This window comes from Embiotoca jacksoni, unplaced genomic scaffold (assembly GCF_022577435.1).
Source record: "Embiotoca jacksoni isolate LCO1_2020_lvr unplaced genomic scaffold, fEmbJac1.0.p SCAF_58, whole genome shotgun sequence".
NCBI classification, from domain to species: domain Eukaryota; kingdom Metazoa; phylum Chordata; class Actinopteri; family Embiotocidae; genus Embiotoca; species Embiotoca jacksoni.
Window position 1 is genome coordinate 272,028 of NW_027185412.1, and position 24,575 is coordinate 296,602.

A 24,575-nucleotide genomic window follows, 5' to 3' on the forward strand; every position below is an offset into this window, starting at 1 on the left:
TTCTTCGGTGGCTCGTCGAGGAAAGTATGAAACTTCTGGATGACACAGGAAACATGAAACCCTCCAAACGCCAAAAGTATGTTCATTTTTTTTTTTTTACATGAAGACAGGATCTTCAGGGATCTTAAAACATTCACTGGAGGAAAGTTCCTGATCTAATGCGTCTCGTTAGCCAAATACAGCCATCAAACCCTTTTATTCCAGAGACACTCTCCACACGACTGCATCGCTCAATAACGGAGCCCTAAAATGACTCGAAGCTTTCATCCATTTTCATACATACAGAATGTGAACAGGAAGTGTAATCGCGGTGATGGGTTGGATTTAGTGTCACGGCTCGTAAAAAAAATCCAGAGTGGCTCTATTTCATTTGGTTTGTGGCCCGCTGCATTATTCAGACCGCCGTCAGGAACAGAGAGGCAACACCTCAGGTCGTACTCCTCCATACGGCAGTGAACTTCACACCATTATGACCGCTGAATTATTCACAACCTGAAATGATAGACGCTGCCACGCTGACATATTTAAACTGCAATTATCTTGGATCTCTCCTGGTTTTCATTATGCAGGAATATAACTTGTTCTATGCCCAAGGCGAGGGGAATATAAAATATAAAGCTTTTAGTATAAAGAATAACCTTGAATGGCTGTAAGCTCCAACGGCAGCTATTCATTTCTATTTGAGTCCACCGTACCTCAACCGACCATCAAATACAGTAAGAAGCTGGATTTATACAAGGACACGCTGTTTCCTTGTTAATCCTGCATGAGCCGGTGTACTGTAAACGCTTTGAGTGCGTTATGGTCTGTTTTCATTAATAAAACAAAGGATAATAACTTGCAGATATGCATTTCCTTAAAATTAGACAACAAGCAGCAGACATTCAGTAAAACCAGCGCGTCTCCGCTGACGTCTATTCTTCTTCTGGCACTTTTTAAAAAGTAGGTGAATAACACTTTTCTAGGGTCATTAAAGTCCTCAAAATCTGATGGAGTTTGGGTGAAAAGTCTGCACAGCAAAGTGAAGCTCCCCGGCTGAAAATAAAAAAGATTCTTTAAACTTAGTTTAAACTAAGTTTAAAGAATGGAGAGATGAGCTGGCAAAGATCGCTTCTTTTAAGCAGATCATTCACAAAGTTAATAATAATAAAAAAATTCTTTAAGGAAAGTCTGGGGTCCATATTTAGAAACGACAAGTAGAAGTTTCATCCCTACTTCCTGTGCATCATATTATATTATCACCTTTGCTATGTGGTTGAACATGAATTGTAATGTTGCTGCGGGATCTAAGGTTAAAAATTGTCAAGAAGACTATGCTGTTGTTATCATTATTTTTTATTAATTTACGTTGTCTTTTTAAGTCGTTTTTTGTGTGTATTTTGTGCTGTTTTTTTAATGCTGTTGTTGGTTTGTGTTGGTATGTTGTTGGTGAATCAATTATATGAATTAACAAGTAATAATAAAAAAAAAAAAAAAAAAAAAAAAAAAAAAAAGGTTTAATCGCAAAAAACCCCAAAAGAGAACCACATTGATTTACTCACAACAAAATTGTAGGGTAATTAATGTCACCTGGAAAACGACTACAATTTGTAGGAGTTGACCTTTCAATCGATAGACCGAAAAAACTAATTTCCAAAGGGAGCCCTGATCTAATAGATACGTTCCAACAAAAGTAAAAAAAATAAAAGCAGCAGCACAAAGCAATCAAAGATAAAAGTGCAGCAGAGGGTCCACAAGCGCAATGCAAGTCTGTTCAGTTGAAAGAGTTCATCCTGTAAACTGTCCGGTACTTTTCCAACCAGATATAACCACAGAGGCATGATGAGAGCACGGCAAGAAATGCTGTGTGAACACAGGTGTACAAAAAGCCTACGGGGGGAGGAGGGGGGCGGGGGGGCAACAAGCCGAGTGTGTAATTGACAGCAGAGAGTCAGAACTGCACAATTAGTAGTTAACCTGAGGGAACCAGCAGGCTGTCAGCGATGTGAGGAACACCGAGCCGGAGGAAGGAGACAGAAGGGCTCACCGATGATCCAATAATCCAGAAACACCAGGAGGAGGTGAAGCAGCGATCAAATCAGCGTTCACACAGCTATTATATTAGCTATGCCAGCATCAAAAAAACATACCTTTGTCCTTTTTAAATCTATTTCTGCCAAATATTTCAGACTCCTGAAAAGTGTACGTATATATAAATAGACATGGACGGGTTCCCACCCTCACACCTCAGACACAAGGTCAGGGTGAAGATCTCTCGTTCATCGCCTCTCATCCTCCGAATATCAATAAGGAGAGAGAGACAGAATAAAAACAAAATAATAGCGATGAGAAACTGAGTGTAGGGTGAGAAACATGGAGGAAGGAGAGGATATGTATATATATATATATTTCCTATATATTTATGATTTAAGTTTATAAGTTTAAGTAAATAATGTGTTAAGTAATATTACATTACAGAGAAATATAAACTATACGGACCTTTTAAAATGCAACTTTTCCATTCATATGTACGAAGCTAGCTGGCGAAGTTAAAGTATAAAGCTGCATGAAATAGAAAACTCAAGTAAAGTACAAATTTTATATAGTTTATATAGACTGCTACTTGAATAAATTAATTTACATTCCACCTTTGCCATGTGTTTCTTATAAGTTTATTCACAATCTTGAGGTTCTTGTGCAAAATATTTCCATTTTCTGCTGCTATATTCTTCTTCACTCATTGATTTTATTATGAATTACTTCACAGATTCAGAATAATATGAAATATAATAATCAAAAAATGATTGTGATCAGAGGACAGAAACACAGCAGAGGTTTAAGCTCCGCCCACAGTGAGACACACAGGGATCAGAGGACAGAAACACAGCAGAGGTTTAAGCTCCGCCCACAGTGAGACACACAGGGATCAGAGGACAGAAACACAGCAGAGGTGGAGCTCCGCCCACAGTGAGACACAGCGATCAGAGGACAGAAACACAGCAGAGACTCTCACTGAGCTGGAAACAAATGACTGCCAGGGAATTAGGTATTGATACAAAATGTGTGCGAAGAGTTTCACTTTGTTATTGTTCACATAAAAGATTCAGCTGGTTTGGGTGGAGCTCAGCTATGTGAATAAATGTTATTAAACATGAGGAGCTTTCAGAGGGGAAAAAAAAAGAAGGTTGGAGACCAATGCATTACCAAAGCCTGAGGTTACCGACAATCCCTCCTTCCTGGAGGGGACAGACGTTTCTGTTCTTTATTTATAGCGTCTCTTGACGTTGCAGTTTGAGGCTTTTTTTTTTTTTTCCCTTCCTGTGACTAAACAACTACTAAAAACATCGCTCAACATAAAACTACAGGAAGTGATAAATGCCAAAACAAAAGATCTAACGTTCCATAAGAGGAGCAGACGCCGGTTTCCTGCTTTCACTTAAAGAGCACAAAGACTAAAAAACAGAAATGTTTATTCTTAATTCCGTTTTTGTTTGTCTGAATTTTTTTAATAGATTTTGGTCGACGTGGTTTGAAACGGACGGAGGACGGAGCATGAAAGGTAAAAAAGAGAGACAGGTGGGAGAGAGGCCGGCGGGCATCATTAGCTGGGAAAAGGTCAGAGTGGCCTCCGGTTGGGTTTACCGAGAGGACTAATTACACACGTGCAGGCCTGCCGGTGCGTTCAGGGACCGCTGCTTGGTGTAGGAGCTGCTGGGTTCGGAAGCTTCAAGGTGGACGGAAGCCTGTCTTATCTCATGATCCAAATCTTTATCTAAACTTCCAGATTTAAGCTTGCTGCTCGGAGGTTGTTGTTGTGGTTGTTGTTGTTGTTGTCGTTGTTTGATAGCTGAAGGGGAGGAGCCTGTGGTGGGTACATACCAACACTGAACATGTGGTGAGTCTGACTAACTAAATCATATCGTCTTCTTGTCATCATCAAGTTTTCCTGCACTTCCTGTTGATCAATCTGCAGTTGATCTGCAGTCGGAGCGGTTTGGAGCAGGAAGTGACCATATTTGGACGAGCTGGGGGAGGAGCCAGCGGTAGATCTGATTGGAAACCTGACGATACTACGTCCCGCCCACCGATAGCTGTAACCTGACTGCACCACAGGCCTGTCAATCAAACAGACACGCCCCCAAAAACAGGTCTTCTTGAATCTTCTTTTCTAATGAATGAGGGATTATTTTCAGATGGACCTCCAGAAAACTAATAAGAAGGAGTGACTTTAGCTAACAACACCGAGATAACTGATGGACACATTTTATTCACTTTGGATTTGATGAGAGAAGTTGAATGGGAGTCTATGGAGCCGGAGGCTTTTTGGAGCCGACCTCTAGTGGCACTCGCTGGTATTGCAGCTGAAGACACTTCTGGATCAGAACCATGTTACAGACCTGAAGCTACGAACTCTTTTAGAAACAGTCTGTGATCCCGGTGGTCATCAACCAGCCGGGTGATCACTGCAGTTAAAATCTGGAGAATACAAAAACTCATGTACCAAACTATCCACTAATGTTTCTCTGTGAAATTCAGACTGACACCGCCGTTCTTAAGAACCCACAATAACTCCTCGTGGATCGAGGTGGTCTAAATTGTGCAAAGCTGCCGAGGATGATAAAGGATTTGACCTCCTGCTGTTCGCGGCGCCGACAATGCGAGTTTGAGTGGGACAGAAAAAAACCTTTTCTGATCTGATCTCAGCCCTCAAAAGCCGCCGCTGCCGTCACCTCCTGCACTGGATGCTTTTCTAACCGGAGACCCGGTGGGACAAAGTGACATTTGGCTGATGGAGAAAGGAGGAAAAGGTGATATGATGGAGGAAGGAGAAAGAGGATGACATTACGTTGACTTTGTAAAAGGTCTGAGAGAAAAATGGAAAGAATAGAGAGAGGAAACCCGACGCCCCATCATCTCAGCAGAATATGATCAGCTGTCATTTCCTCAACACTTCTTCCTTCCTTCCTCACTCGGTCCACCGATCTGTGCATCACCCTCCTCTTCCTCGCAGCACTGCAGCAAACCGTCCCTCCTCCATCCATCTCTCTCTTCTTTAATCTCTCCTTCGAGAAGCAGGCGGGATGCTAATTAGAAAAAGCATGCACGCTCAAATTCAAATGTGCACACACACACACACACACACACACACACACACACACGCACACACACAGACACACACACACACACACACACACACACACACGCACACACACACACACACACACACACACACACACACACACACACTTGGCCCGGGACAGAAAGAAGCAGAAGAGAATATTAAAGGAGGAAGAATCAATAGATTCATTTCCTGGTGCTGGCAGAGGTTGAGCTCCCCCTAGACCCGTAATACGTGTGTGTGTGTGTGTGTGTGTGTGTGTGTGTGTGTGTGTGTGTGTGTGTGTGTGTGTGTGTGTGTGTGTGTGTGTGAGAGAACATGAGTAAAAAAGAGAGTAAGTGAAGGAGGTGAAGGATAAAGCTGGTCAGGTTATTCTTGGCCCGAGGCAGAGATGAGAAGAAGAAGGAGGGAGTATTGTAAAAATACATCCTATCCTCTCACCCCTCCCCGCCCCCACCCATCCTCCACCCCCCCTGCAGCCTCCTCCACCTCTACTGAGAGTCTGACAGACGTAGACAGCGAGAGAACGGGAGGCAGAGAGATGAAGAGAAGTCGATCCGTTATCTTGACGCTTCCACACTCGACTTTTCTGCCTGCGCAGCACGGTGAACTGAAAACCTCAGTGTTAGTTAAAGAGGAGGAGGAGGAGGAGGAGGAGGAGGAAGAGGAAGAGGAGGAGGAGGAGGAAGAGGAGGAGGAGGAGGAGCTTCTGAGGCAGAGACCAGCACAGTCAAGACTCTCCGACCTGACAACACCTTGAAACCAGCTTTCCCTCTCGCTCCCTCCACCTTTCCTCAAACCTCCTCCGATTGGTGGTTGGAAACAGGAAGTGAACAGCTGCACCGAAGTCTGCTGCTGTAACCAACCTGCCTGACATCATATAGACGCAGTGTGAACTGCATCACTTCCCCGGGAAACCAGATTGTTGGTATTTATATGACTGCCAGCAACTAATCCTGTACGCACTTAAAAAAAAAAAAGAAATCCACTCTTGAAAATCAAATTGTAACAACAGCAGATCCTGTCTTGTTTGTTTTTGCTGCGTCCACTCACAAACTAACTAACTCACTAAATACACAAACTAACTAACTCACTAAATACACACAAACTAACTCACTAAATACTCACTTACTGAATACTCACAAACGAAATAACTCACTAACTAACTAACTCACTAAATACACAAACTAACTCACTAATTGCACACTAACTAACTCACTAAATACTCACTAACCAATTAACTCATTCACTAACTCACTGAATACTCACAAACTAACTAACTCACTAACTCATTAACTAACCCACTGAATACTAACCAACTAACTCACTAAATACTAACATTAGAAGCAAACAGGCTAATCAGAGTTTCGTGGGGCTGTTGTGTCGTAACCTTTTTGCAAAACAACATGAATCAGTCGAGATTAATTCAACCCAGTTTAAATCGGTGTTGGTGGTTGATTTAGACTTTTGATTAAATGTGCTCTTTTGGCACATTTTTATTAAAGACAAATTCAAACAGCAACATAGAAGAGGCCGTGACTCAAAGCCATCAGTGGACAAGGTAGAAACACCGACAACACTTCAGCTGATATCATTACAGACACTCGATCTGTTCTTATGACAGTTATGTAATATAGGTTCGTCCTGTCCGAACAGTTTCCAACATCGACCCCCCCTCCCTTCCTCCCCCTCCCATCCCTCGACAACCTCCGTGATGAAGCCCAGAGCTGCTGCTCCCGTTCACACGGTTAATGCAGCTCAGCAGCATCGGACAGCTCTCAGATGTGAACGTGAAGCCGGGTTTTGGGGGAATACCAGCCGGCACGCTTTCCCTGGAAAGATAAAGGTTAGAAAAGTGCAGTTTGGATGAGCTGTTTCACTGAATACGGACTTTTAAAACCGAAGCAGGGCAGCTGTTTGAGGGCGGAGAATGTCTTTGGATGAGAATCAGTAAGCTTTGAGTCGGGAAAATAGACAACGCAGCGCCGTGACTGGACGTACGGCGGAGATGAAAACTCAGAAGAATTGAAGTGACCCGTGAACAAGACGGGTGTGCAGGAATCAATAAACTCTGTGGTCCACGTGAGCAACTGAATAAAGTGTATGTTGCTTGCTGAACTCAGTTCCTCCAGGACTTCGTGGGATTGTGATCAAACATGTTTAATTTTCTGAAAAATGTCGTTGTAATTTGTATAAAATTCGGGTTTTTTGTGTAAAATTGCGGGAAATTAGAAAACATTGCAAATCGGGAAAGAAAAATAAGATTTCTTTTTAAAGCACTATAAATATGTAATCACTTCCTTTGATTATAATGCTGCACATCACAGAAACACTGTATCTATTTCATTATTGAACTTAGAGAACCAAAGAATCAAAGTTACAAAAAACCTCCTAAAAGCTGCGTATCTTCCCAGAACAGAAAGTCTGTGACTGTAATATGGAAACAACGACTCCATCAGCTGTCAAAATAACAGCTTTAGATGCTGTTGAATTCGTGAATTATTGCGATTACAGCGTCTCGCCGTGTGATGACGAGTCGCTCCGACCCGCCAGCGTCTCTGAGAGAGGCCGAGGCCGGCAGACTGTGGAGGCGGAGCTCGGAGGGCAGAGTGGGCGGCGGGAGTCTCTTCTGTTACAGCGCACAGCGGAGAGGCCGGTTACTCGGCCGGAGAGCTCCACTTGTGTTATAAAGTGTTTTGCACATAAAGTCAAAAGTACAGGCACCGCCAATGGGAGCTAAAACTGGAGCTTTTTTTTATTTCAGTCGAGGGAAGTAATTTCAGTGTTTGATGCGTGTGATTGTGGATACCTTTCCCGTATTACCAGGTATACTTCGGGATGGACCACATGCATCGTTATTATAACTCGATAAACAGAGCATGGAAGGAATATTTTCATGGCATTAATGTGTTTTTTCCTGCTTCAGTAATCTACCTTCGTGTCCACATTACTGATGTTTTAAAAGACTCACAAAGTGCCATATTTATTATTATACTTCACGCCTCACAGGATGCTCAAACAACCGCAAACACGTGACCGCAGCTTACTTTTAGCAAAACTCTCATCGTCTCAATATTTTGTGAACGCACCGCTGATATTGTTGCGAATATCCACATCGAGGTATTTGGTCCAAAATATTGTGGTATTTGATTTTGTCCATCTCGCTCACACATAACACTGTAATATAATATTGTGGCATTGATTTGAACTGTATTGACTTTTGTGCTCATTTTCACAGCAGACATGTTTTATCAGAATTTGGTGCTTTTGTTTCTGGACCCTTATGATCCAAATTTAATGATGGTTGGGGACGGTTTCGACTTTTTGGATCAATTATAGGAAGTTGAGGCGGTGTGTCGTCACCCATAAAACAGTAGAAGAAAAAAGAACTGGAAGGAGAAGTAAAAATGAGCCGTGGAAGCACATGGGGAGAAAAAAAAAGCTTTTCTGATTTCTGCTCTGAATCTGCTGCAGCGTGTCGAAGTCGAGATCAAGGAAGCAACACCGGTCGGCAACGACGGCCGGAGAGAGAGCAACTCTGTTTACTCTCCGTTCTCCGATGTTCCACAGAATCTAATTGTTGACCTTTAAAAGCACAAGACGGCTGCATGTCTGCGCCTTCGGGCCGCCACAGAAAGGAGGATGGGATGTTAGGAGGAGGAGAGGCTGTAAATACCACTCAGAAAATACACAGGAAACAAATATCACCTGTACAGCTCGGCTGGATGTTCGGACGGAAACACAAAAACAAAACGAAGAACCCTTTCAGCTCGTCTACTCTTTAACTTGTAACAATAAAAGCCTTCTCTGTTTTAGTAAGTGACAAATCTGGGTCACACAAGATGAAAGGAAATTAAACTTAAATTAGCTGTTTTTAAACAGTAAAGTCAGACATGAAGAAACTGTGAACAGCTCTGTTTCTTTTTTAACTGATTATATTTAGACGTTAAGGCCAGCCATGGAGGCTCAGCGGGGGTTTTGCAATTGTTTGATTACACTTCTGTGACTGACAAAAATGGAATATCTCCAACTCTGAATTACAAATATGCCAAAAGAAGAGATAAATTCCTCGAATAGTCGCATGAACACAGCAGGAAAAATCATACTGTTATTCTACAGCAAGAAACTCAGCAGAGAGGAGGAGGTTGGGGTGGATGGATGGGTCAACTGACAACATACTGTTTAATGTCCGAGTTTTTTGTGCCTACACCCAGAAACACATTAACAGTAGCCGTGTAAGGTCACGCAACGGTTTCATTTTGTGGTTTCGGGGTGTCACATTAGCATAAACATTCGGTGACAAACAACACATTTTAATTTGGAGGGCTTGTGGAAATCGCAGTCTGTGTAATATCAAATGACTCAGGCATTAACATTACACACAGACAGGTCTTTGACCCGGCTTGTGCTGCAGTCCACTTCTGGGTGGGGGTAGAAACAAATAAGCGATCCTCCACACTAAGTTGAAGAGGTCGGGGCGTCTCGTTTAACCTGCTGACGTTCAGCCGTGAGTGCAACACTCTCCCAGTCAATGGGAAAATCATTACTTCACACCCACAGCTCAATCAGAAACAACCGGTTTGGATGCCCCCCCGAGTGCTCTCTGCATTTGAAAGCAAGAAAAATGTCCACTTGCATGCCGTTGGTCTTCGGTTAAAAACTAATTTTTAAAGGCCGTGGAAATGCCTCGTAATAACACTCGATTATGTGTTCTGGAGGACGTTGCTAGGTGACAGAGGCTGGCTGAGTGGCTGATGGTACCATCCAGAGGTAAAAATCGTGGGCTGGCAGAGGGTCAACACTCGAGCCTGAAACATGCCGATGAAATCCACATCTGGTGATTAGGATGCACGGAGCGAGTCGTGGAGCTGCTGCTCTGGAGGGTTCAGGTTTGGAGGTGGACCAGACGTTTCCCCTCAGGAAACTCGGACTGCTAATGTTACACCTACTCAAGTGTGCACTATTTAATATACACCTTTATTCTAATATTGAATTTCTGTATGTCTCATTAGTGCTTCAGTAAATTGAATGTATTTGGACAGCATTTTTTTGTGTTTATTTGTTCTTTGAAATTCCACAATCGATTCCTTCTTTACATTAACTTTACTTCACTCATTAGTCTTTGTAGTTTTTGCTGTTACATGTTTTACTCGGCTGCCGTGGGCGTCCTGATTTCCCAGCAGGATCAATCAACCTTCGGCTCATCCTCTGTTATTACATTGTTTTCCTCTTTGTCTCCACCTGTCTGATGCCTGAAATCCCGCTGGACGGAAACGTCTTCTCCCGAGCGCCTCCCCGAGCCAATAATTACCCAGGCACTAAGCGAAAAGTTAAAACTTGCTTTGTTCTGTTGGGTTTTTAAGAAAGGTTTTGAAATGAACGGGCAAATGGATTAAGCTCCAAATTATTACTCCGGCTCTGATCTGATATTTGGAGCCTGAACTCAAATCACAGTTTTTCAGTTTGCTCCCTTCTTTGTTGTTCGCCGAGCTGTTCACTTCCAAACAACCTCAAACAGTCAGAAAAAAACACAACAACCCTGAAACAGCCTCCTACGTGACAAACAGCGCCGTGAAAACTACCCACACAGAAATGATGTGTTTGAAAGCCACGGTAGACACACAGGGACAGAAATCACACTCACTCACACAAACTGGGGAATCTTAACCATCTAGAGGCCTCAGCTCAACCCTTATGATACAACAAGTAGCTCCGACCCAGATATCTGATTGGTCAACTGAACATCTGGAACAAATCATCATGACATCACATCCTGCTCATCACTAGAAATATCACTCCACCTCCTCAACAGGAATATATAAGTAGAATAAAATGTCCTACAATATGTAATATAATGTAGTTTCTACTTGTTATAGTTCTATTAAATGACCCATTTGGTGAAGTCGGGTCTCTTTTGGTCCTGTTTGGTGACATTGCGTACGTTTGTACAATTGTCTGTCACACCCCATGTGTTGCTATGGAAATGAAGATCGCACTTATTATTTTAGTTGGTAACTTGTTGTCTAACTCATACGGAGGTTCAGTTACCGCATCGCTGTCGTGCAAATAATGAGGTCAAAGCACACCCTCTCGTGTAATATTGCTTAAACCGAACCTAAACCTAGTTCTAACCATAAAACCAAGTTTTAACCCTCAAAAACGCTGATGTACCTCTGGGCACCTTCATTTTTGTCCTTGCTGGCACACGTCCCCGTGGGTTGGTGTGTACTCAAGTTTAAGTTTACACACACACACACACACACACACACACACACACACACACACACACACACACACACACACACACAAAGACCATGTTGTGCTTATTGTTAGAAACACAGTCAGCTGTTCACAACGACTGTTACAACAGTGACCTGGACACCTCCAATATGGCTGCCATATGTAACACTTAACATCTCCTTTCTCGGTACACCGGCTGTGATAATCCACCTAAGAAATACCTTCAGACTGCTGCCAGGATGTAGCTCGATATAAAAAAATCATATACAGAGTTCACTCGATCAGTATATCACATCCAAATATCCCCTTCTCAGTCACTACAAACTAACGCTGCACAGTCAAACAAGACTCAAACCAACATAGACTTCAGTGTGACTCTTCAAGGATGTAACAGAAATTTACACTGGAGTTGTGCAACCTTAAAAATGTTGGATTCTCTGGGTTTTGAAATTTCAACTCGCAGTAAATATTATAAAGCCTCAATGATAGAGAATATATGTGCTTCCGTAAACCACGCTGGAACAAGCTCATTTTATTTCTTGGACCTGAACCCAATACAATATATACAAAGATTTAAAGATGCCCCCGACCATCATCCATCAGTGATGTCATCGTTGGTGTCTGAACGTTATGAATCCTCCAGTTCAGATTCTGTCCGTCACCATCTTTGCTAGTTTGGAGCAGTTTGGAGCAGGAAGTGACCATATTTGGACGAGCTGGGGGAGGAGCCAGCGGTGGATCTGACCGATCTGATCGGAAACCTGACGATACTACGTCCCGCCCACCGATAGCTGTAACCTGACTGCACCACAGGCCTGTCAATCAAACAGACACGCCCCCAAAAACAGGTCTTCTTGAATCTTCTTTTCTAATGAATGAGGGATTATTTTCAGATGGACCTCCAGAAAACTAATAAGAAGGAGTGACTTTAACTAACAACACCGAGATAACTGATGGACACATTTTATTCACTTTGGATTTGATGAGAGAAGTTGAATGGGAGTCTATGGAGCCGGAGGCTTTTTGGAGCCGACCTCTAGTGGCACTCGCTGGTATTGCAGCTGAAGACACTTCTGGATCAGAACCATTTTACAGATCCAGAAGCTATGAACACTTTTATCTACAATCTGTGAATGCATCACAGTCTTTTCTCCTGATGTCATTTAATAAATGTTCTTGTGAAAACTGACGATTTCCAGTTGTAGGCAGATAATCAGACCTGTCAATGTTTCCCAGATAAAATCCAGAGCAAACGTAGAGCAGCGAGGAAACGTCAAGAATTTAACTCTCAAAAGTTGGTTCCTGATCCGGTGGTTTATAATTGCACGTCAGGACCGTCCTCACTGCTCGCTTCATGTGGCGCACATGAACTTAAAAACACGATATTCAGAAAGAACAGGACACACACACACACACACACATACACACACACATACACACACACACTCTCTCTCTGACCTGTATATGAGTATGTCGTCCGTGGAGCTGTTGTACTGGATCTGGTACATGCGGACTCCCGGTATGTGATTCTGAGGAGGCCATCGGATGGTCGCAGAGCTGGACGTCAGTTCCGACACGCTGACCCTCTGCTGGTCGGACCGGGCCTGGCCTCCGCTGACGTTGGATTTGATGGATGTGGGGATGTCCGAGGGCCCCGGGTCGGGGTCCAGTTTGGGGTCAAAGTGCGGAGACGGGTTGACGACTAACTCAACGGGAGCGGTGGCCTCCCCGGCTGCGTTAGACGCTATGCATGTGAACTTTCCAGAATCCTGCAAATCATCGGAAAGAAAAACCAGAAGACCTGACGTTTATCCACATGTTGCACTTCGACGTGGCCGTAACCGTATTCCCCGACAAACGCTTCTCCACCTTGACGGAGGCCTTGAGGATGTCAAGCGAGCCGTTCTCGTAGCAGATGGTTCTGGATGTGTTTCCGATCAGCTTTCCGTCGGGACTGACCCAGTGCGTCGAAGGTTCGGGATCTCCGATGGACTTGCAGCGCAGGCTGACCTCCTGACCCTCCATCACAAACATCTTGGAGGTGTGGCGAGTTATCATCGGTGGCTCACAGACAAACTCTTCCTGTTCAGGGACACAAGAACAATCAACGTAAGTCACCGGACTTAAACTGGTACTGAAGATTAAAGCAAGCGGCAACCATCAGTGATGTCATCAACCATCAGTGATGTCATCGTTGCTTTGTGAACGTTATGAATCCTCCAGTTCAGATTCTGTCCGTCACCATCTTGATAGTTCGGAGCGGTTTGGAGCAGGAAGTGACCATATTTGGGCGAGCTGGGGGAGGAGCCAGCGGTGGATCTGACCGATCTGATTGGAAACCTGACGATACTACGTCCCGCCCACCGATAGCTGTAACCTGACTGCACCACAGGCCTGTCAATCAAACAGACACGCCCCCAAAAACAGGTCTTCTTGAATCTTCTTTTCTAATGAATGAGGGATTATTTTCAGATGGACCTCCAGAAAACTAATAAGAAGGAGTGACTTTAGCTAACAACACCGAGATAACTGATGGACACATTTTATTCACTTTGGATTTGATGAGAGAAGTTGAATGGGAGTCTATGGAGCCGGAGGCTTTTTGGAGCCGACCTCTAGTGGCACTCGCTGGTATTTCAGATTAAGGCACTTCTGCATCGGCCTCATTTTTCAGAGCCGGAAGCTACGAACACTTTTATATCCAGTCTGTGGATTAAAACTTGTGGAGTGCAGTAAAAGGAGTGAAATCAAAAAGGAGAGAACCCGAGTATTTCAAGATTTGCCGAGTCTTTACATAAAACAACAAATAAAGCGATAACAGATGGTACATGTGAGATGAAAAATCCAAGGGCTTTAGAGAAAATATGTCACTTCAAACGATATATGAAACGAAAAATAAAAATCCATATTTGCACTTTATGTATTCATGCCAAACAGTACATTTTCTCCGATTGACTTCCACTGGAGTGTTCTTTCAGCAGTCAAGTTTCAGAGTTCAGTTGTTTGCACATGAAGATAAAGTGATCTCGAAGTTTTTTCAGCCCGTGCATTATTTAAAACCCACCCGCCTAAGCCTGCGTAAAGCCAGCCGAAACCCCCGGCAGAGTATTGCTGCGAGGGCCGAGCGGGGCCGGGCCCGGGCTTATCGGGGGGCTTACTCGTCATTCCTACCACTCAGCGTATCTCCAAAAAAATGTTTTTTTTTCAGGGTCTTGTTACCAGAAGAGATGATTGCCGACCTGATGACCGCCGGGCTGCAGCTTCAAATAAACCACCAGCGCCTTTTCGGTCCTGTATTACATTCTGACCCTCGACTGCTCCCGTGAAGCTCCAGGTAAAAAGGCTGTGATTGAAATGGGTTAGTGAGTGTGAGTGTGTGTGTGCAGATGTGAAGGCTGTGAAGTTTTGGGGCGTGAAACAGTATGAATACTCATTTCACCGACTTACGGAGGAATAAAATATATAGTTTGTCCCGATAAGCCCTCAAACTCAGTTCTTCTTTCCGTTTTATGAGGAGTTTGGACGTGGGGCAGTGAAGCTTTCATTGATTTTTCAAAAGCAGGAGTTCTCTTTACTGGCTGATAGCTGATGTCTGACCTCTCATGGAAGTGGCGGCGGTTCACTTGTCCTTGCAGTGGGAAAGAGGCTATTAGCTGTCTGAGTATGAATATGCCCACAATTTAGTGACTCGGAGGTCTCTGATCGACCTCTTTACAAGGCTAATCCTCTTATAGCGATCCTACAGCAGCTCTCCGAGGGGGGTCCACAGCTACTACTCGAGGTGAAGCAAAGGTCTCTACATCATCATCCCTCTTCAAGATGATACCAATTAATCCCCCCTCTTCGTCTCATGGTGCACCTCCACTTATCATCGCCGCTCTCAAACAGCCCTCAGGGGTCGATCGGTTCCCGAAGATTCTCCAGGTGAGGCGGAGCCCTCTGTATCATCCTCTTCAAGGCAACATCCTGAACCGCATCACTTAATTCTGCTGTTATCTCAGTATCAGCATAGCTCTGCTGCATGGAGGCGTTTTCCCAGCAGGCGTTTTCTTTCCCAGCAGTCCCTCGACCTTTAGGCCCACACTGTCTGGCTGCAGTCTGCATGTCTTCTGTGGCTTATTGGCTTTTAAAGTATGACAGTAATAGATCGTCCGCACTCCTCCACACGAGACTTGCAGCAGTGTGGCTGTTTGTACACGTAGCAGATATTGCATACGACATACAACATACGAATGCGACATATCGTTGTTCTTGTCCGTGTTTTTTAATCGGACTTTGAAATGAGACCTCAAGATAGAAACTCTTCTAGTGTGTTAATAGCTTTTGATGTATTTCGATTTGAAGCTCCCAGTCTGGTATTTTGATCATCGCCATCTTGTTTATTTTGGAGCAAGAAATGACCATATTTGGACAATTGGTCCCGCCCACCTACACCGGGAAACTGCCCCCAAAAACATATGTCTCTTTGATGTCTGATATCTAATCAATGCTGGCATTACTTTCAGGAGGACCACCAGATCACTGATCAGAAGGAGGGAATGTATTTCAAGAGAGAAGTTGATGCTTTTTTTTTGTTTTTAATAGGAGTCAGAAAGCTACTAGTGGCCAGATGTGGTATTACACTTTAAGGGATTTTGGCATTGACTTCACCTTTCAGACCCGGAAACTACGTCGATTTTTTTTTTTTTTACATATAATGAAGCGCTTTAAATTGTGTTGTGTCTGAATAGTGCTACATAAATAAATTGGCCTTGCATTGCCTTTAAATATGTATATATTGCAAAAAAAAAATTCTAACAAAAAGTATTATGATGACTCATTACAGTCTTTTTTTAAAGACCTCTTTAAAGGAGATAAAAAAAAACAACAACTCTGATGTACACGTGGCTGTTTTGCTCGATATGCTCACTGATAGCAGTTGGTTTGTGTTCAAGCTTCGTTTAAACAGTGGAAATAATTGCGGTGTTTTGTCGGCACTGAGAGGGTTAACTTCTTTTGTTTCCCTGTATACTCATATTTTATTAAAAATATTGTTTTTGTACTATTCATGGTAGCCTTTGTAACAAGTCTCTGGGCACTCTGATGAAAAATAGCTTCACTGCCACATTTGCAGTAATGTTTATTTAATGTGTTAAATAAACCAATAAAAGGCCAAACATTGGGCCACATCTGTTTTAGTTTTATCCCATACTTGATGTTCTTCGTGGCTCAATTTGCTGCAACATAAACCAGGAGCTCTTTCCCTATCTCCTCTATGTTTCCTCTGACGCTGTGATGTAAGGCAGAAATACAACGATTAAAAGCAGCGGTTGTGAACTCCACGACTCCACGGTTTCACCAGAAGGTTCACTCCTCTGTGACACCGACCATCTGCCCCGCCGATGTGTCCTTGAGAAACAAAGTGATGATGTATCCACAGAGAGCTGAAATTAAGGCAGCAGAAAATAACATTCGGCTCCGGCATTCAGTGCATTACGGCAACAAAAAAACATAAAAGGCCATTTCTATGATTAATATGTTAAAATGGTGCAGTTTTATTTGGCTGCAAATATTTAATTGGGGGCTTCTGTCACCAAGAGGTACCGTTCAATATTTCGTTCACTGTTTTCACAAAAGTAATAAGCTTAACTATGTGGATAATTATCATTGTGCACAGTTTCAGGCCTCAAGCAGATTTACTGATGGACTTTATTTAGGGCACAATCTTGTCGATCTCAGGATTTAAACAGATCATCAAACTAAACAGCAGCATGCGTATCAGGCCTTAAAAACTGTCACCGGAAATCTTATCTCCTGAATTTAACCTCTGTTGTGCAAAATCGTCTCCATTGCTTACAATTATCTTTTCTGTTTTTATGGATAAATGGTAAAACTAAATCTATTCTTGATCTTAAAGTTAGTTTAATAATGTTGTGAATTATTCTTTGCCAACTTATGTTAAATAACAAAAGAAAAAGGTAAAATGTGTGTTTCTGAGATCACATGCTTCAGTTCAAACAGCAGAAACATCAAAAGACAACTACAGCCCCCAAAAACAGGTCTTCTTGAATCTTCTTTTCTAATGAATGAGGGATTATTTTCAGATGGACCTCCAGAAAACTAATAAGAAGGAGTGACTTTAGCTAACAACACCGAGATAACTGATGGACACATTTTATTCACTTTGGATTTGATGAGAGAAGTTGAATGGGAGTCTATGGAGCCGGAGGCTTTTTGGAGCCGACCTCTAGTGGCACTCGCTGGTATTGCAGCTTAAAGCACTTCTGGATCGGAACCATTATTTAGACCTGGAAGCTATGAACACTTTTATATGCAGTTTATGGAGTTGACCCATCGTTGCATCAAAGATAAAACTAGCTCCACCTCCATTAACTACAACATTAAATACGATTTTTTTTTTACACATGAATGTGTTTGTATTAAGAATGCAATGATATTTAATGTAACATTAACTCCATTCTCTGACACTTCTGTTGCAGTTCTGACAGTGTGACAGTTGATGAGGTTTTAAAATCAGGCCTTCATGACTCTGCATTGGACTTGAACAAACCTCTCGGATGGTCCAGAAGTATTTGCCGGCTAGATCTTTGGGTGAAGCGCAGGTCTCCAGGTCGTCCTCTCTGGTCAGCCGGCGGAGCCACATCAGCTCGCAGTTACAGTGCAGCGGGTTCCCGCCGAAGCTCAGCACCAGCGCCGTGAGGGGGGAACCCTTCATCTTGGCGTACACGGGGATCCGCAGGAACAGCGGGTCCGGAGGGATCTTCTTCAGCTTGTTGGAGGTCATGTCCAGCCTGGAGACGGAGACGGGAAACAGACGGAGTTAGTGTCTGTTCGTGGAAGTTTTGGTGAAAGCGTTGATCGTTCTGGGAGATTAAATTTAAAGAAATGTTGAACATCTAGTTTTGGGGGTTTTGCTGACCTCGGTATTATTAAAATCCCAGGTGATGACTCCGCTCTATTCTTGAGCAGAGAGACTTACTGACGTCAGCCCAGTGATTCGTGAACATTACGGAGGCTCCACTCTAGCATTTTGGCCATCGCCATCTTGTTTTTTTTTTGCAGCCAGAAGTGACAATATTTGGAAAAGTCAACAAGAGCATCCTGCTATTTTCAACAGTTGTTATGGATTGTTCATCTGAAGTGTTATTTGTCCAACGTCAGTCAACTTCCTTAAAAATGTTTCACAATAAAAGCCGGTTCGAGAAATAAGGGAGTTTCTGTCTGACGCACTTTTACATCCATTTTACTTTCCAGACCAAGAGACTAGAAACATTTGTAGTCTACGATAGGTGTGCGTTTGTCAGCATTTTTTAGATCTATCCTGCCCTCTTGTGGTAGAGATAGGTAATGCAACTTTAATGTTATAATAAAGACAAAAAAAAAAAAAAGTAAAGTCGAGTGGAAAAGGGGCCCATTTATAGACCTACGGTATAAATACACCAGAAGGGCTGTGAGCAAGGAGAGCAAAATAAGTTTCCTAATAACAAACCGTCTCTCACCCGGCATGTCAAAAATCTGCAGCTTATTCAAAGACGTTTTTCTTCTCGAAGGTGTTTTGAGCAGCGAGAGGCAAAGGTCCCATTAAAGCAGAAAGTAAACGAGGCATGTTTGTGGGGAGGTCGCGCTCAGCCCCCCCAAAACATGAAATCACACAAGATAACATCAGAAAAGATCCTAAATATTGCAGGGAGTATTCTTCCATCAGCGACTCGTCGTCTCTGAGGACTGAACCGTCATGTTTCTCACCAAAAAAACATTGAACCTGATGACTGGGAATGACTCACTGGTGTCAGCAACAAACACCCCCCCCCGCCCCCCCCAGAAAATTCAGCAGCAGAAATGACTAAACAAGAAGTTAATAGCTGCTGAAAGCGAAGAGTCTGCTGCACTCGAGAAATTCCAATTATGTTACGTCGTGTGCAGCAGCAGCAGTGTGGGGTTTTAATTTGGGGAGTTTCGGTGTGCAGATGTGTGAGTGCACGCTCACCTGTGCACCAACAAACCCCAGAGTCCCACCAGCTGGTCCATAAATGTCATGTCTTCAGGGAAAATATATCCCATTTCAGCCTGGTTAATAAATGCATGACTGTTTCCTTTTTACAGTCAGCCGAGGAGTTAAATGAAATATGATCGCTCTTAATGGGGTTTAAACGGTGTTTTGTGGCAGTCGTAGAAATAGTAAGTGAACACATGCAGCCATATGTAATAAAAAAAACAAAAACAATCTTTGGAAGTTCTTCAGAGGGCAGAGGCCAAATAAAACAACATAATTTTGGAAAAACACACACGTTTTCCATGTGTGTGATGTTCAAGTATTGTGTCTTTAAGGTTAAGGACTCATAATTACTCTTCAACAAATTACATGAAAAAGAAAAGAAAAGAAAAAACAACAATAAATTAATCCATCATGTCGCACCAACGCATTTAATTTCTTTCTGATATTTTTAAATGTTCCTTTATATGTCATTTTCTTGCCGTGAAGCATTTTGAGCTGCATTCCTTGTATGAAAGATGCTACACAAATAAAGTTTATTATTATTATTATTATTATTATTATTATTATTATCACCAGCGTGGTGACATGCTGTGTCGATGGTGTTTTTTTCCTGCTGATTAGTGGAGACGGCAACACGACTAAAGGACCGAACTTCTGATAAAGACGAGAGAGAAACTGAAGCGCTCGTTTGTCTCCAAGTTCTCGACCACCTTGTTTTTCTGTTGTTGTTTTGTTTAGTTTTTCCGTTTTATCACTCCTAAAAACTCACCATCACCGTCCTCATTCATGTTTGAAGATGCTACAATTCATATCCAGCTACAAAAAAAAAAAAAAAAAAAAAAAAAAGCCTTTGAGTCGTTGCTACGGCGACGTTACACCATCTCGCCTTTTTTAAAAATGTTTTTGTTGTTTTGTTGCTGACTGGAAATATTGCGAGAAGCTTTCAAATAGTCTCGTCGTGAACCTTCGCCGCGAACCGACCTTTTTATATTTTCTGGGGATTGAAGTGAGATTTGAGGGTCGAGCGCCAGAAGCGGCTCTGATCCGGGTGGTTTGAGGAGTCGGTGTCAAACAGGAACTTCAGACTGAGTTTGTGAGCAGAGGTTTGAAGGTGCGGCGGTAAAGACGAGCTCGCCGGAGGTCGCTGGTTTTAAAATCCCTTCGTGGTCCGTGAGGGTTGTACGATCCAGCGGACCTGCAGCACCGACCCAGTCGGGCCGAACGTTTTTAACATTTTAGTTGATCTGCATCCTGCTCCAGTTTTACGTGTAATTGGTTTAAAAATCAATTAAATTAAAAAGCCTCTCATCAGAAGGCCTGATGTTATTTAACAAAAACATCATTTGAAACGGTTTATTTTCATTCTGAAGCTTTTAGTCCAAATGTTTTAAAAAAGAGAGAGAGAGAGAGAGATGTCCTCCGGGAGGACAGAAACGTCCCTTTTAGTCTTCGTCTATTCAAATTTGTTTTTGGTTTGGAGGTAGCTTTTAATATCCTCTTCTTTTTTCTTCTCTTGGTGTCTGTCTAAAGCACATTTCACTGAGGACTTATAGAGAATACGAGTCTCTTTAGCTGCTGCATGTTCCACTCGTACTCTGTGTACAGTGAGTTTCTTCCAGCTTGTATTTGATGGTGAAAGTCTCTCAGACGGCGTCATACAGTGAGTGTAAAAATAAAAGGAGGTGTTAAAGGAGTCTAAGAATATCCGCATGCAGCTATTATCACTGCACTCAGAGATAACTCATCCATCACAGGGTTCAGACTGTCCCTGAGCTGCAGGTGTAACGTCTCCGACGACCCTGACCTGGCCAGCTTGTGCAGGTTGGAGAAGATTCCCTCGGGGACGCTCTCGATGAGGTTGTGGTCCAGGCTGAGGGTGTTGACGCTGACCAGCAGGCCGACGGTCTCCCAGGGGATGTCCACCAGGTTGTTGTAGCTCAGGTCCAGGTCCTCCAGAGTCTCCAGGAAGTCCTGCGAGGAAGACAAGACAAGTCGTCAACTTCATTTGCATAAAGCAGAAGTTTTCAAGGCACATCAAAACTTTAAAGAACATCAATTTAAAGTTGATTTTCAATTATACTGCACAGCATACTGATACGGTGGATCTGACCGATCTGATCGGAAACCTGACGATACTACGTCCCGCCCACCGATAGCTGTAACCTGACTGCACCACAGGCCTGTCAATCAAACAGACACGCCCCCCAAAAACAGGTCTTCTTGAATCTTCTTTTCTAATGAATGAGGGATTATTTTCAGATGGACCTCCAGAAAACTAATAAGAAGGAGTGACTTTAGCTAACAACACCGAGATAACTGATGGACACATTTTATTCACTTTGGATTTGATGAGAGAAGTTGAATGGGAGTCTATGGAGCCGTCTATGGAGGAAATACATTGTGATAAAAGGAGGACGGAGACACAGAAGGAAGGACAGAAGTCGGGAAAACGAGAAGGACAAAGTCACCGAATTTTAGATAAAGATATTAAAGAGATTTGAGGTTAGATGGAGAAACAGCAGCAGGAGAGGTGGAAAAAGTAGAAAAGAAAGTAATCCAGAAAAGCGTGTGGGCGGTTTGGAAACGGAGGAAGAATCGGTAATCAATTACACTCAAAAGCATGTTGTTTTTCTCTAATTGCCTCCGTAGAGCTCTCATAATCAGTACACCGATGAAATGCCACGAGTCAGCACACATTACAAAAGAGGCCGACGGCAGAGAGGGAGGGAAGTGGAGCCGAAGGGGAGCGATAACGGCCCGCCGATCGGACAGAGCGTTGTTGACGTGGCGGTAATTGCTCTCATAATTCACACAATCAGGACGCTGTTTGAATGTCACAATGCCCTCAGTTCTCATTACAATAATCTGTGCTTTTATTGCTCCGTGAACAAAAGGGAAGCTCATTACTCCCCCGAACAAAAGAAACTTTAAGAGCCGCGAGTTCAAAGAGCAGAAAATCCGTCTGAAATTTCAGGACTGATTCGGTTCAAACAAGTTGACGCTCAGTTTTAACGGCGGATGGATCGGTGTACTTTCCTGCCAGACTCCATTGAAAAAAACGGTGATTTTACTTCGCAGAAAAATGGGAGTTGCTGGTCGACCACCATTTCCATCAGTTAGCTAGTTTGTGTTATTGTGCGACTCTGGTGGTGTTTTAACATGTTAGCTTGGATCCAAACTGACGGCAAAGTCACATAATAATGTAAAAAAAATTAACCAATCGAGGCAGATCACAAACTCCTGTTGTTCTGTGAGCTAAATATTAGTCTTTTTCAAGGGAGTCTGGTGGCTTTGAAGAGATACGTATGACGGCGCGGTTTCCCCATCGGAAAAGGCTTTCTCATGAGAAATATATATATATATTTTTAAATGGGCCGTTGTTGTGAGGTCCGAGCACCAACGGTCGTGGAACCACAGTGTTTTTGCCAAGTTGCAAAATCCACTTTTTTGAACTAGTTGTTTTTTTCATTGTATATCGAGCTACAGTGATTCTGCCGGCTGCCGGTTGACTTGCGTTACACAATTGCTCTTGTTTTTGAAAAAAAGTACCCAGAACCGTTTGGTCTAAAATGACCAAATATTATTGTTTCGCATTATCAGCTATTTACCACAAAGAGCAAAAATTACTCCGGTTCAATAAATGAAAAGAATGAGAGCTCCTGTTTGCAACGTTAAACCAAACTAGACTTTTGCTTAGAGTTTCTGTCTTTGTTTCGTCTTCATCATATTGATAACGTAGTTGGAGAATGAGCACTTTTTCCAATCTGTGTAAATGTGATCTGAACAATGAGACGGAGGGAGAAAGCTCGTTAGTGAGATCAGAGTTCATGTCTCTCCGGTTCCTCTTCATCCTGAGAGCCCGTCCGGAGGGAACGCTTCAGTACTTCAGCTCTGAACTTTTAATGAGCAGAGAAAGAACAGCGTCATTAAATGAAGAGTTTATTTCACGGCCGGGTTGTTGAAAAGGCGTCCAGCCGGGCGATGGAGGCAGACGGGCCAGAAACGCTGAGTCACATTCGTACAGCGCTCGACCCTCCGAAGACATTCTCGTGACTTTGCAGCAACTTTTTCCACTGAGAGTCTTTTGGCACACGGCTGCTTATTGCTGATGATTCACAATGTTTGTTGGCAGCACAAGATTCAAATCTGGTGGATTTAAAGCAGTTTGGACTTTTGATGGGGTCACGTGAGCTTTCCCAGTGGAGCTGAAGATTTCAAAGGTTTTGTGAGGAAAATTTGTGCATCTTTTATCAGATTTTGAGAATGACTTTAAACTTTCAGAGCAATTAGTTTGGACTATTGGCAAAGCAAAACTCAAATATTCATTTTAAATTCATGATTTACAACCAAAGCGCCAAGTGGCAGCGACGTCACCCGTCAGTTTGTGAACATCCTTTGTGAAGCCTCAATTTTGGATTCTGTCCGTCACCATCTTTGCTAGTTCGGAGCGGTTTGGAGCAGGAAGTGACCATATTTGGACGAGCTGGGGGAGGAGCCAGCGGTGGATCTGACCGATCTGATCGGAAACCTGACGATACTACGTCCCGCCCACCAATAGCTGTAACCTGACTGCACCACAGGCCTGTCAATCAAACAGACACGCCCCCAAAAACAGGTCTTCTTGAATCTTCTTTTCTAATGAATGAGGGATTATTTTCAGATGGACCTCCAGAAAACTAATAAGAAGGAGTGACTTTAGCTAACAACACCGAGATAACTGATGGACACATTTTATTCACTTTGGATTTGATGAGAGAAGTTGAATGGGAGTCTATGGAGCCGGAGGCTTTTTGGAGCCGACCTCTAGTGGCACTCGCTGGTATTGCAGCTGAAGACACTTTTGCCCTAAACTACTTTTGCCTCAGAACCATTTTTCAGAGAAGGAAGTGACGAACACTTTTATATCCAGTCTGTGACTTCAACAAATGAAGGCCAGAGAATAAAGTTGCTGTCTCGGTGTGTACCTGGAAGGCTCCCTCTGATATACTGTGCAGCTGGTTGTTAGCCAGGATGAGGTGCCGCAGGTTCACCAGACCCTGGAAGTGCGAGTCGTCCAGGACGGTGAGGCGGTTGGCGTCCAGGTGGAGCGCGTGGAGGTCCTGGAGGTCGGCGAAGGCGTACGGACGGATCTGGCTGATGGTGTTTCTGCTCAGGGTCAGGTGGATCTGGACACACAAAAGGGGAAAACACAGAGTCAGCACTTTATGGCTAAAAATAACTTCCTCACTTGTCTGTTCCTTT

At 43.2% G+C, this 24,575-nt stretch overlaps 1 protein-coding gene across 5 annotated transcripts in view; it reads right to left on the reverse strand.

The window, feature by feature from the left end:
• The window catches only part of LOC138212684 (leucine-rich repeat and fibronectin type III domain-containing protein 1-like protein), a 255,155-nt gene that overhangs the window by 19,996 nt on the left and 210,584 nt on the right, over positions 1 to 24,575 (reverse strand). For all 5 annotated transcript variants that reach the window (XM_069173171.1, XM_069173172.1, XM_069173169.1 and 2 more), the window contains 5 exons: positions 24,299 to 24,499; positions 21,139 to 21,305; positions 17,889 to 18,129; positions 13,208 to 13,420; positions 12,797 to 13,107 (listed from right to left, as the gene is read on the reverse strand). In XM_069173171.1, coding sequence (XP_069029272.1) covers positions 12,797 to 13,107; positions 13,208 to 13,420; positions 17,889 to 18,129; positions 21,139 to 21,305; positions 24,299 to 24,499 — 1,133 coding nt within the window. The remainder of the gene's footprint in view (positions 1 to 12,796; positions 13,108 to 13,207; positions 13,421 to 17,888; positions 18,130 to 21,138; positions 21,306 to 24,298; positions 24,500 to 24,575) is intronic.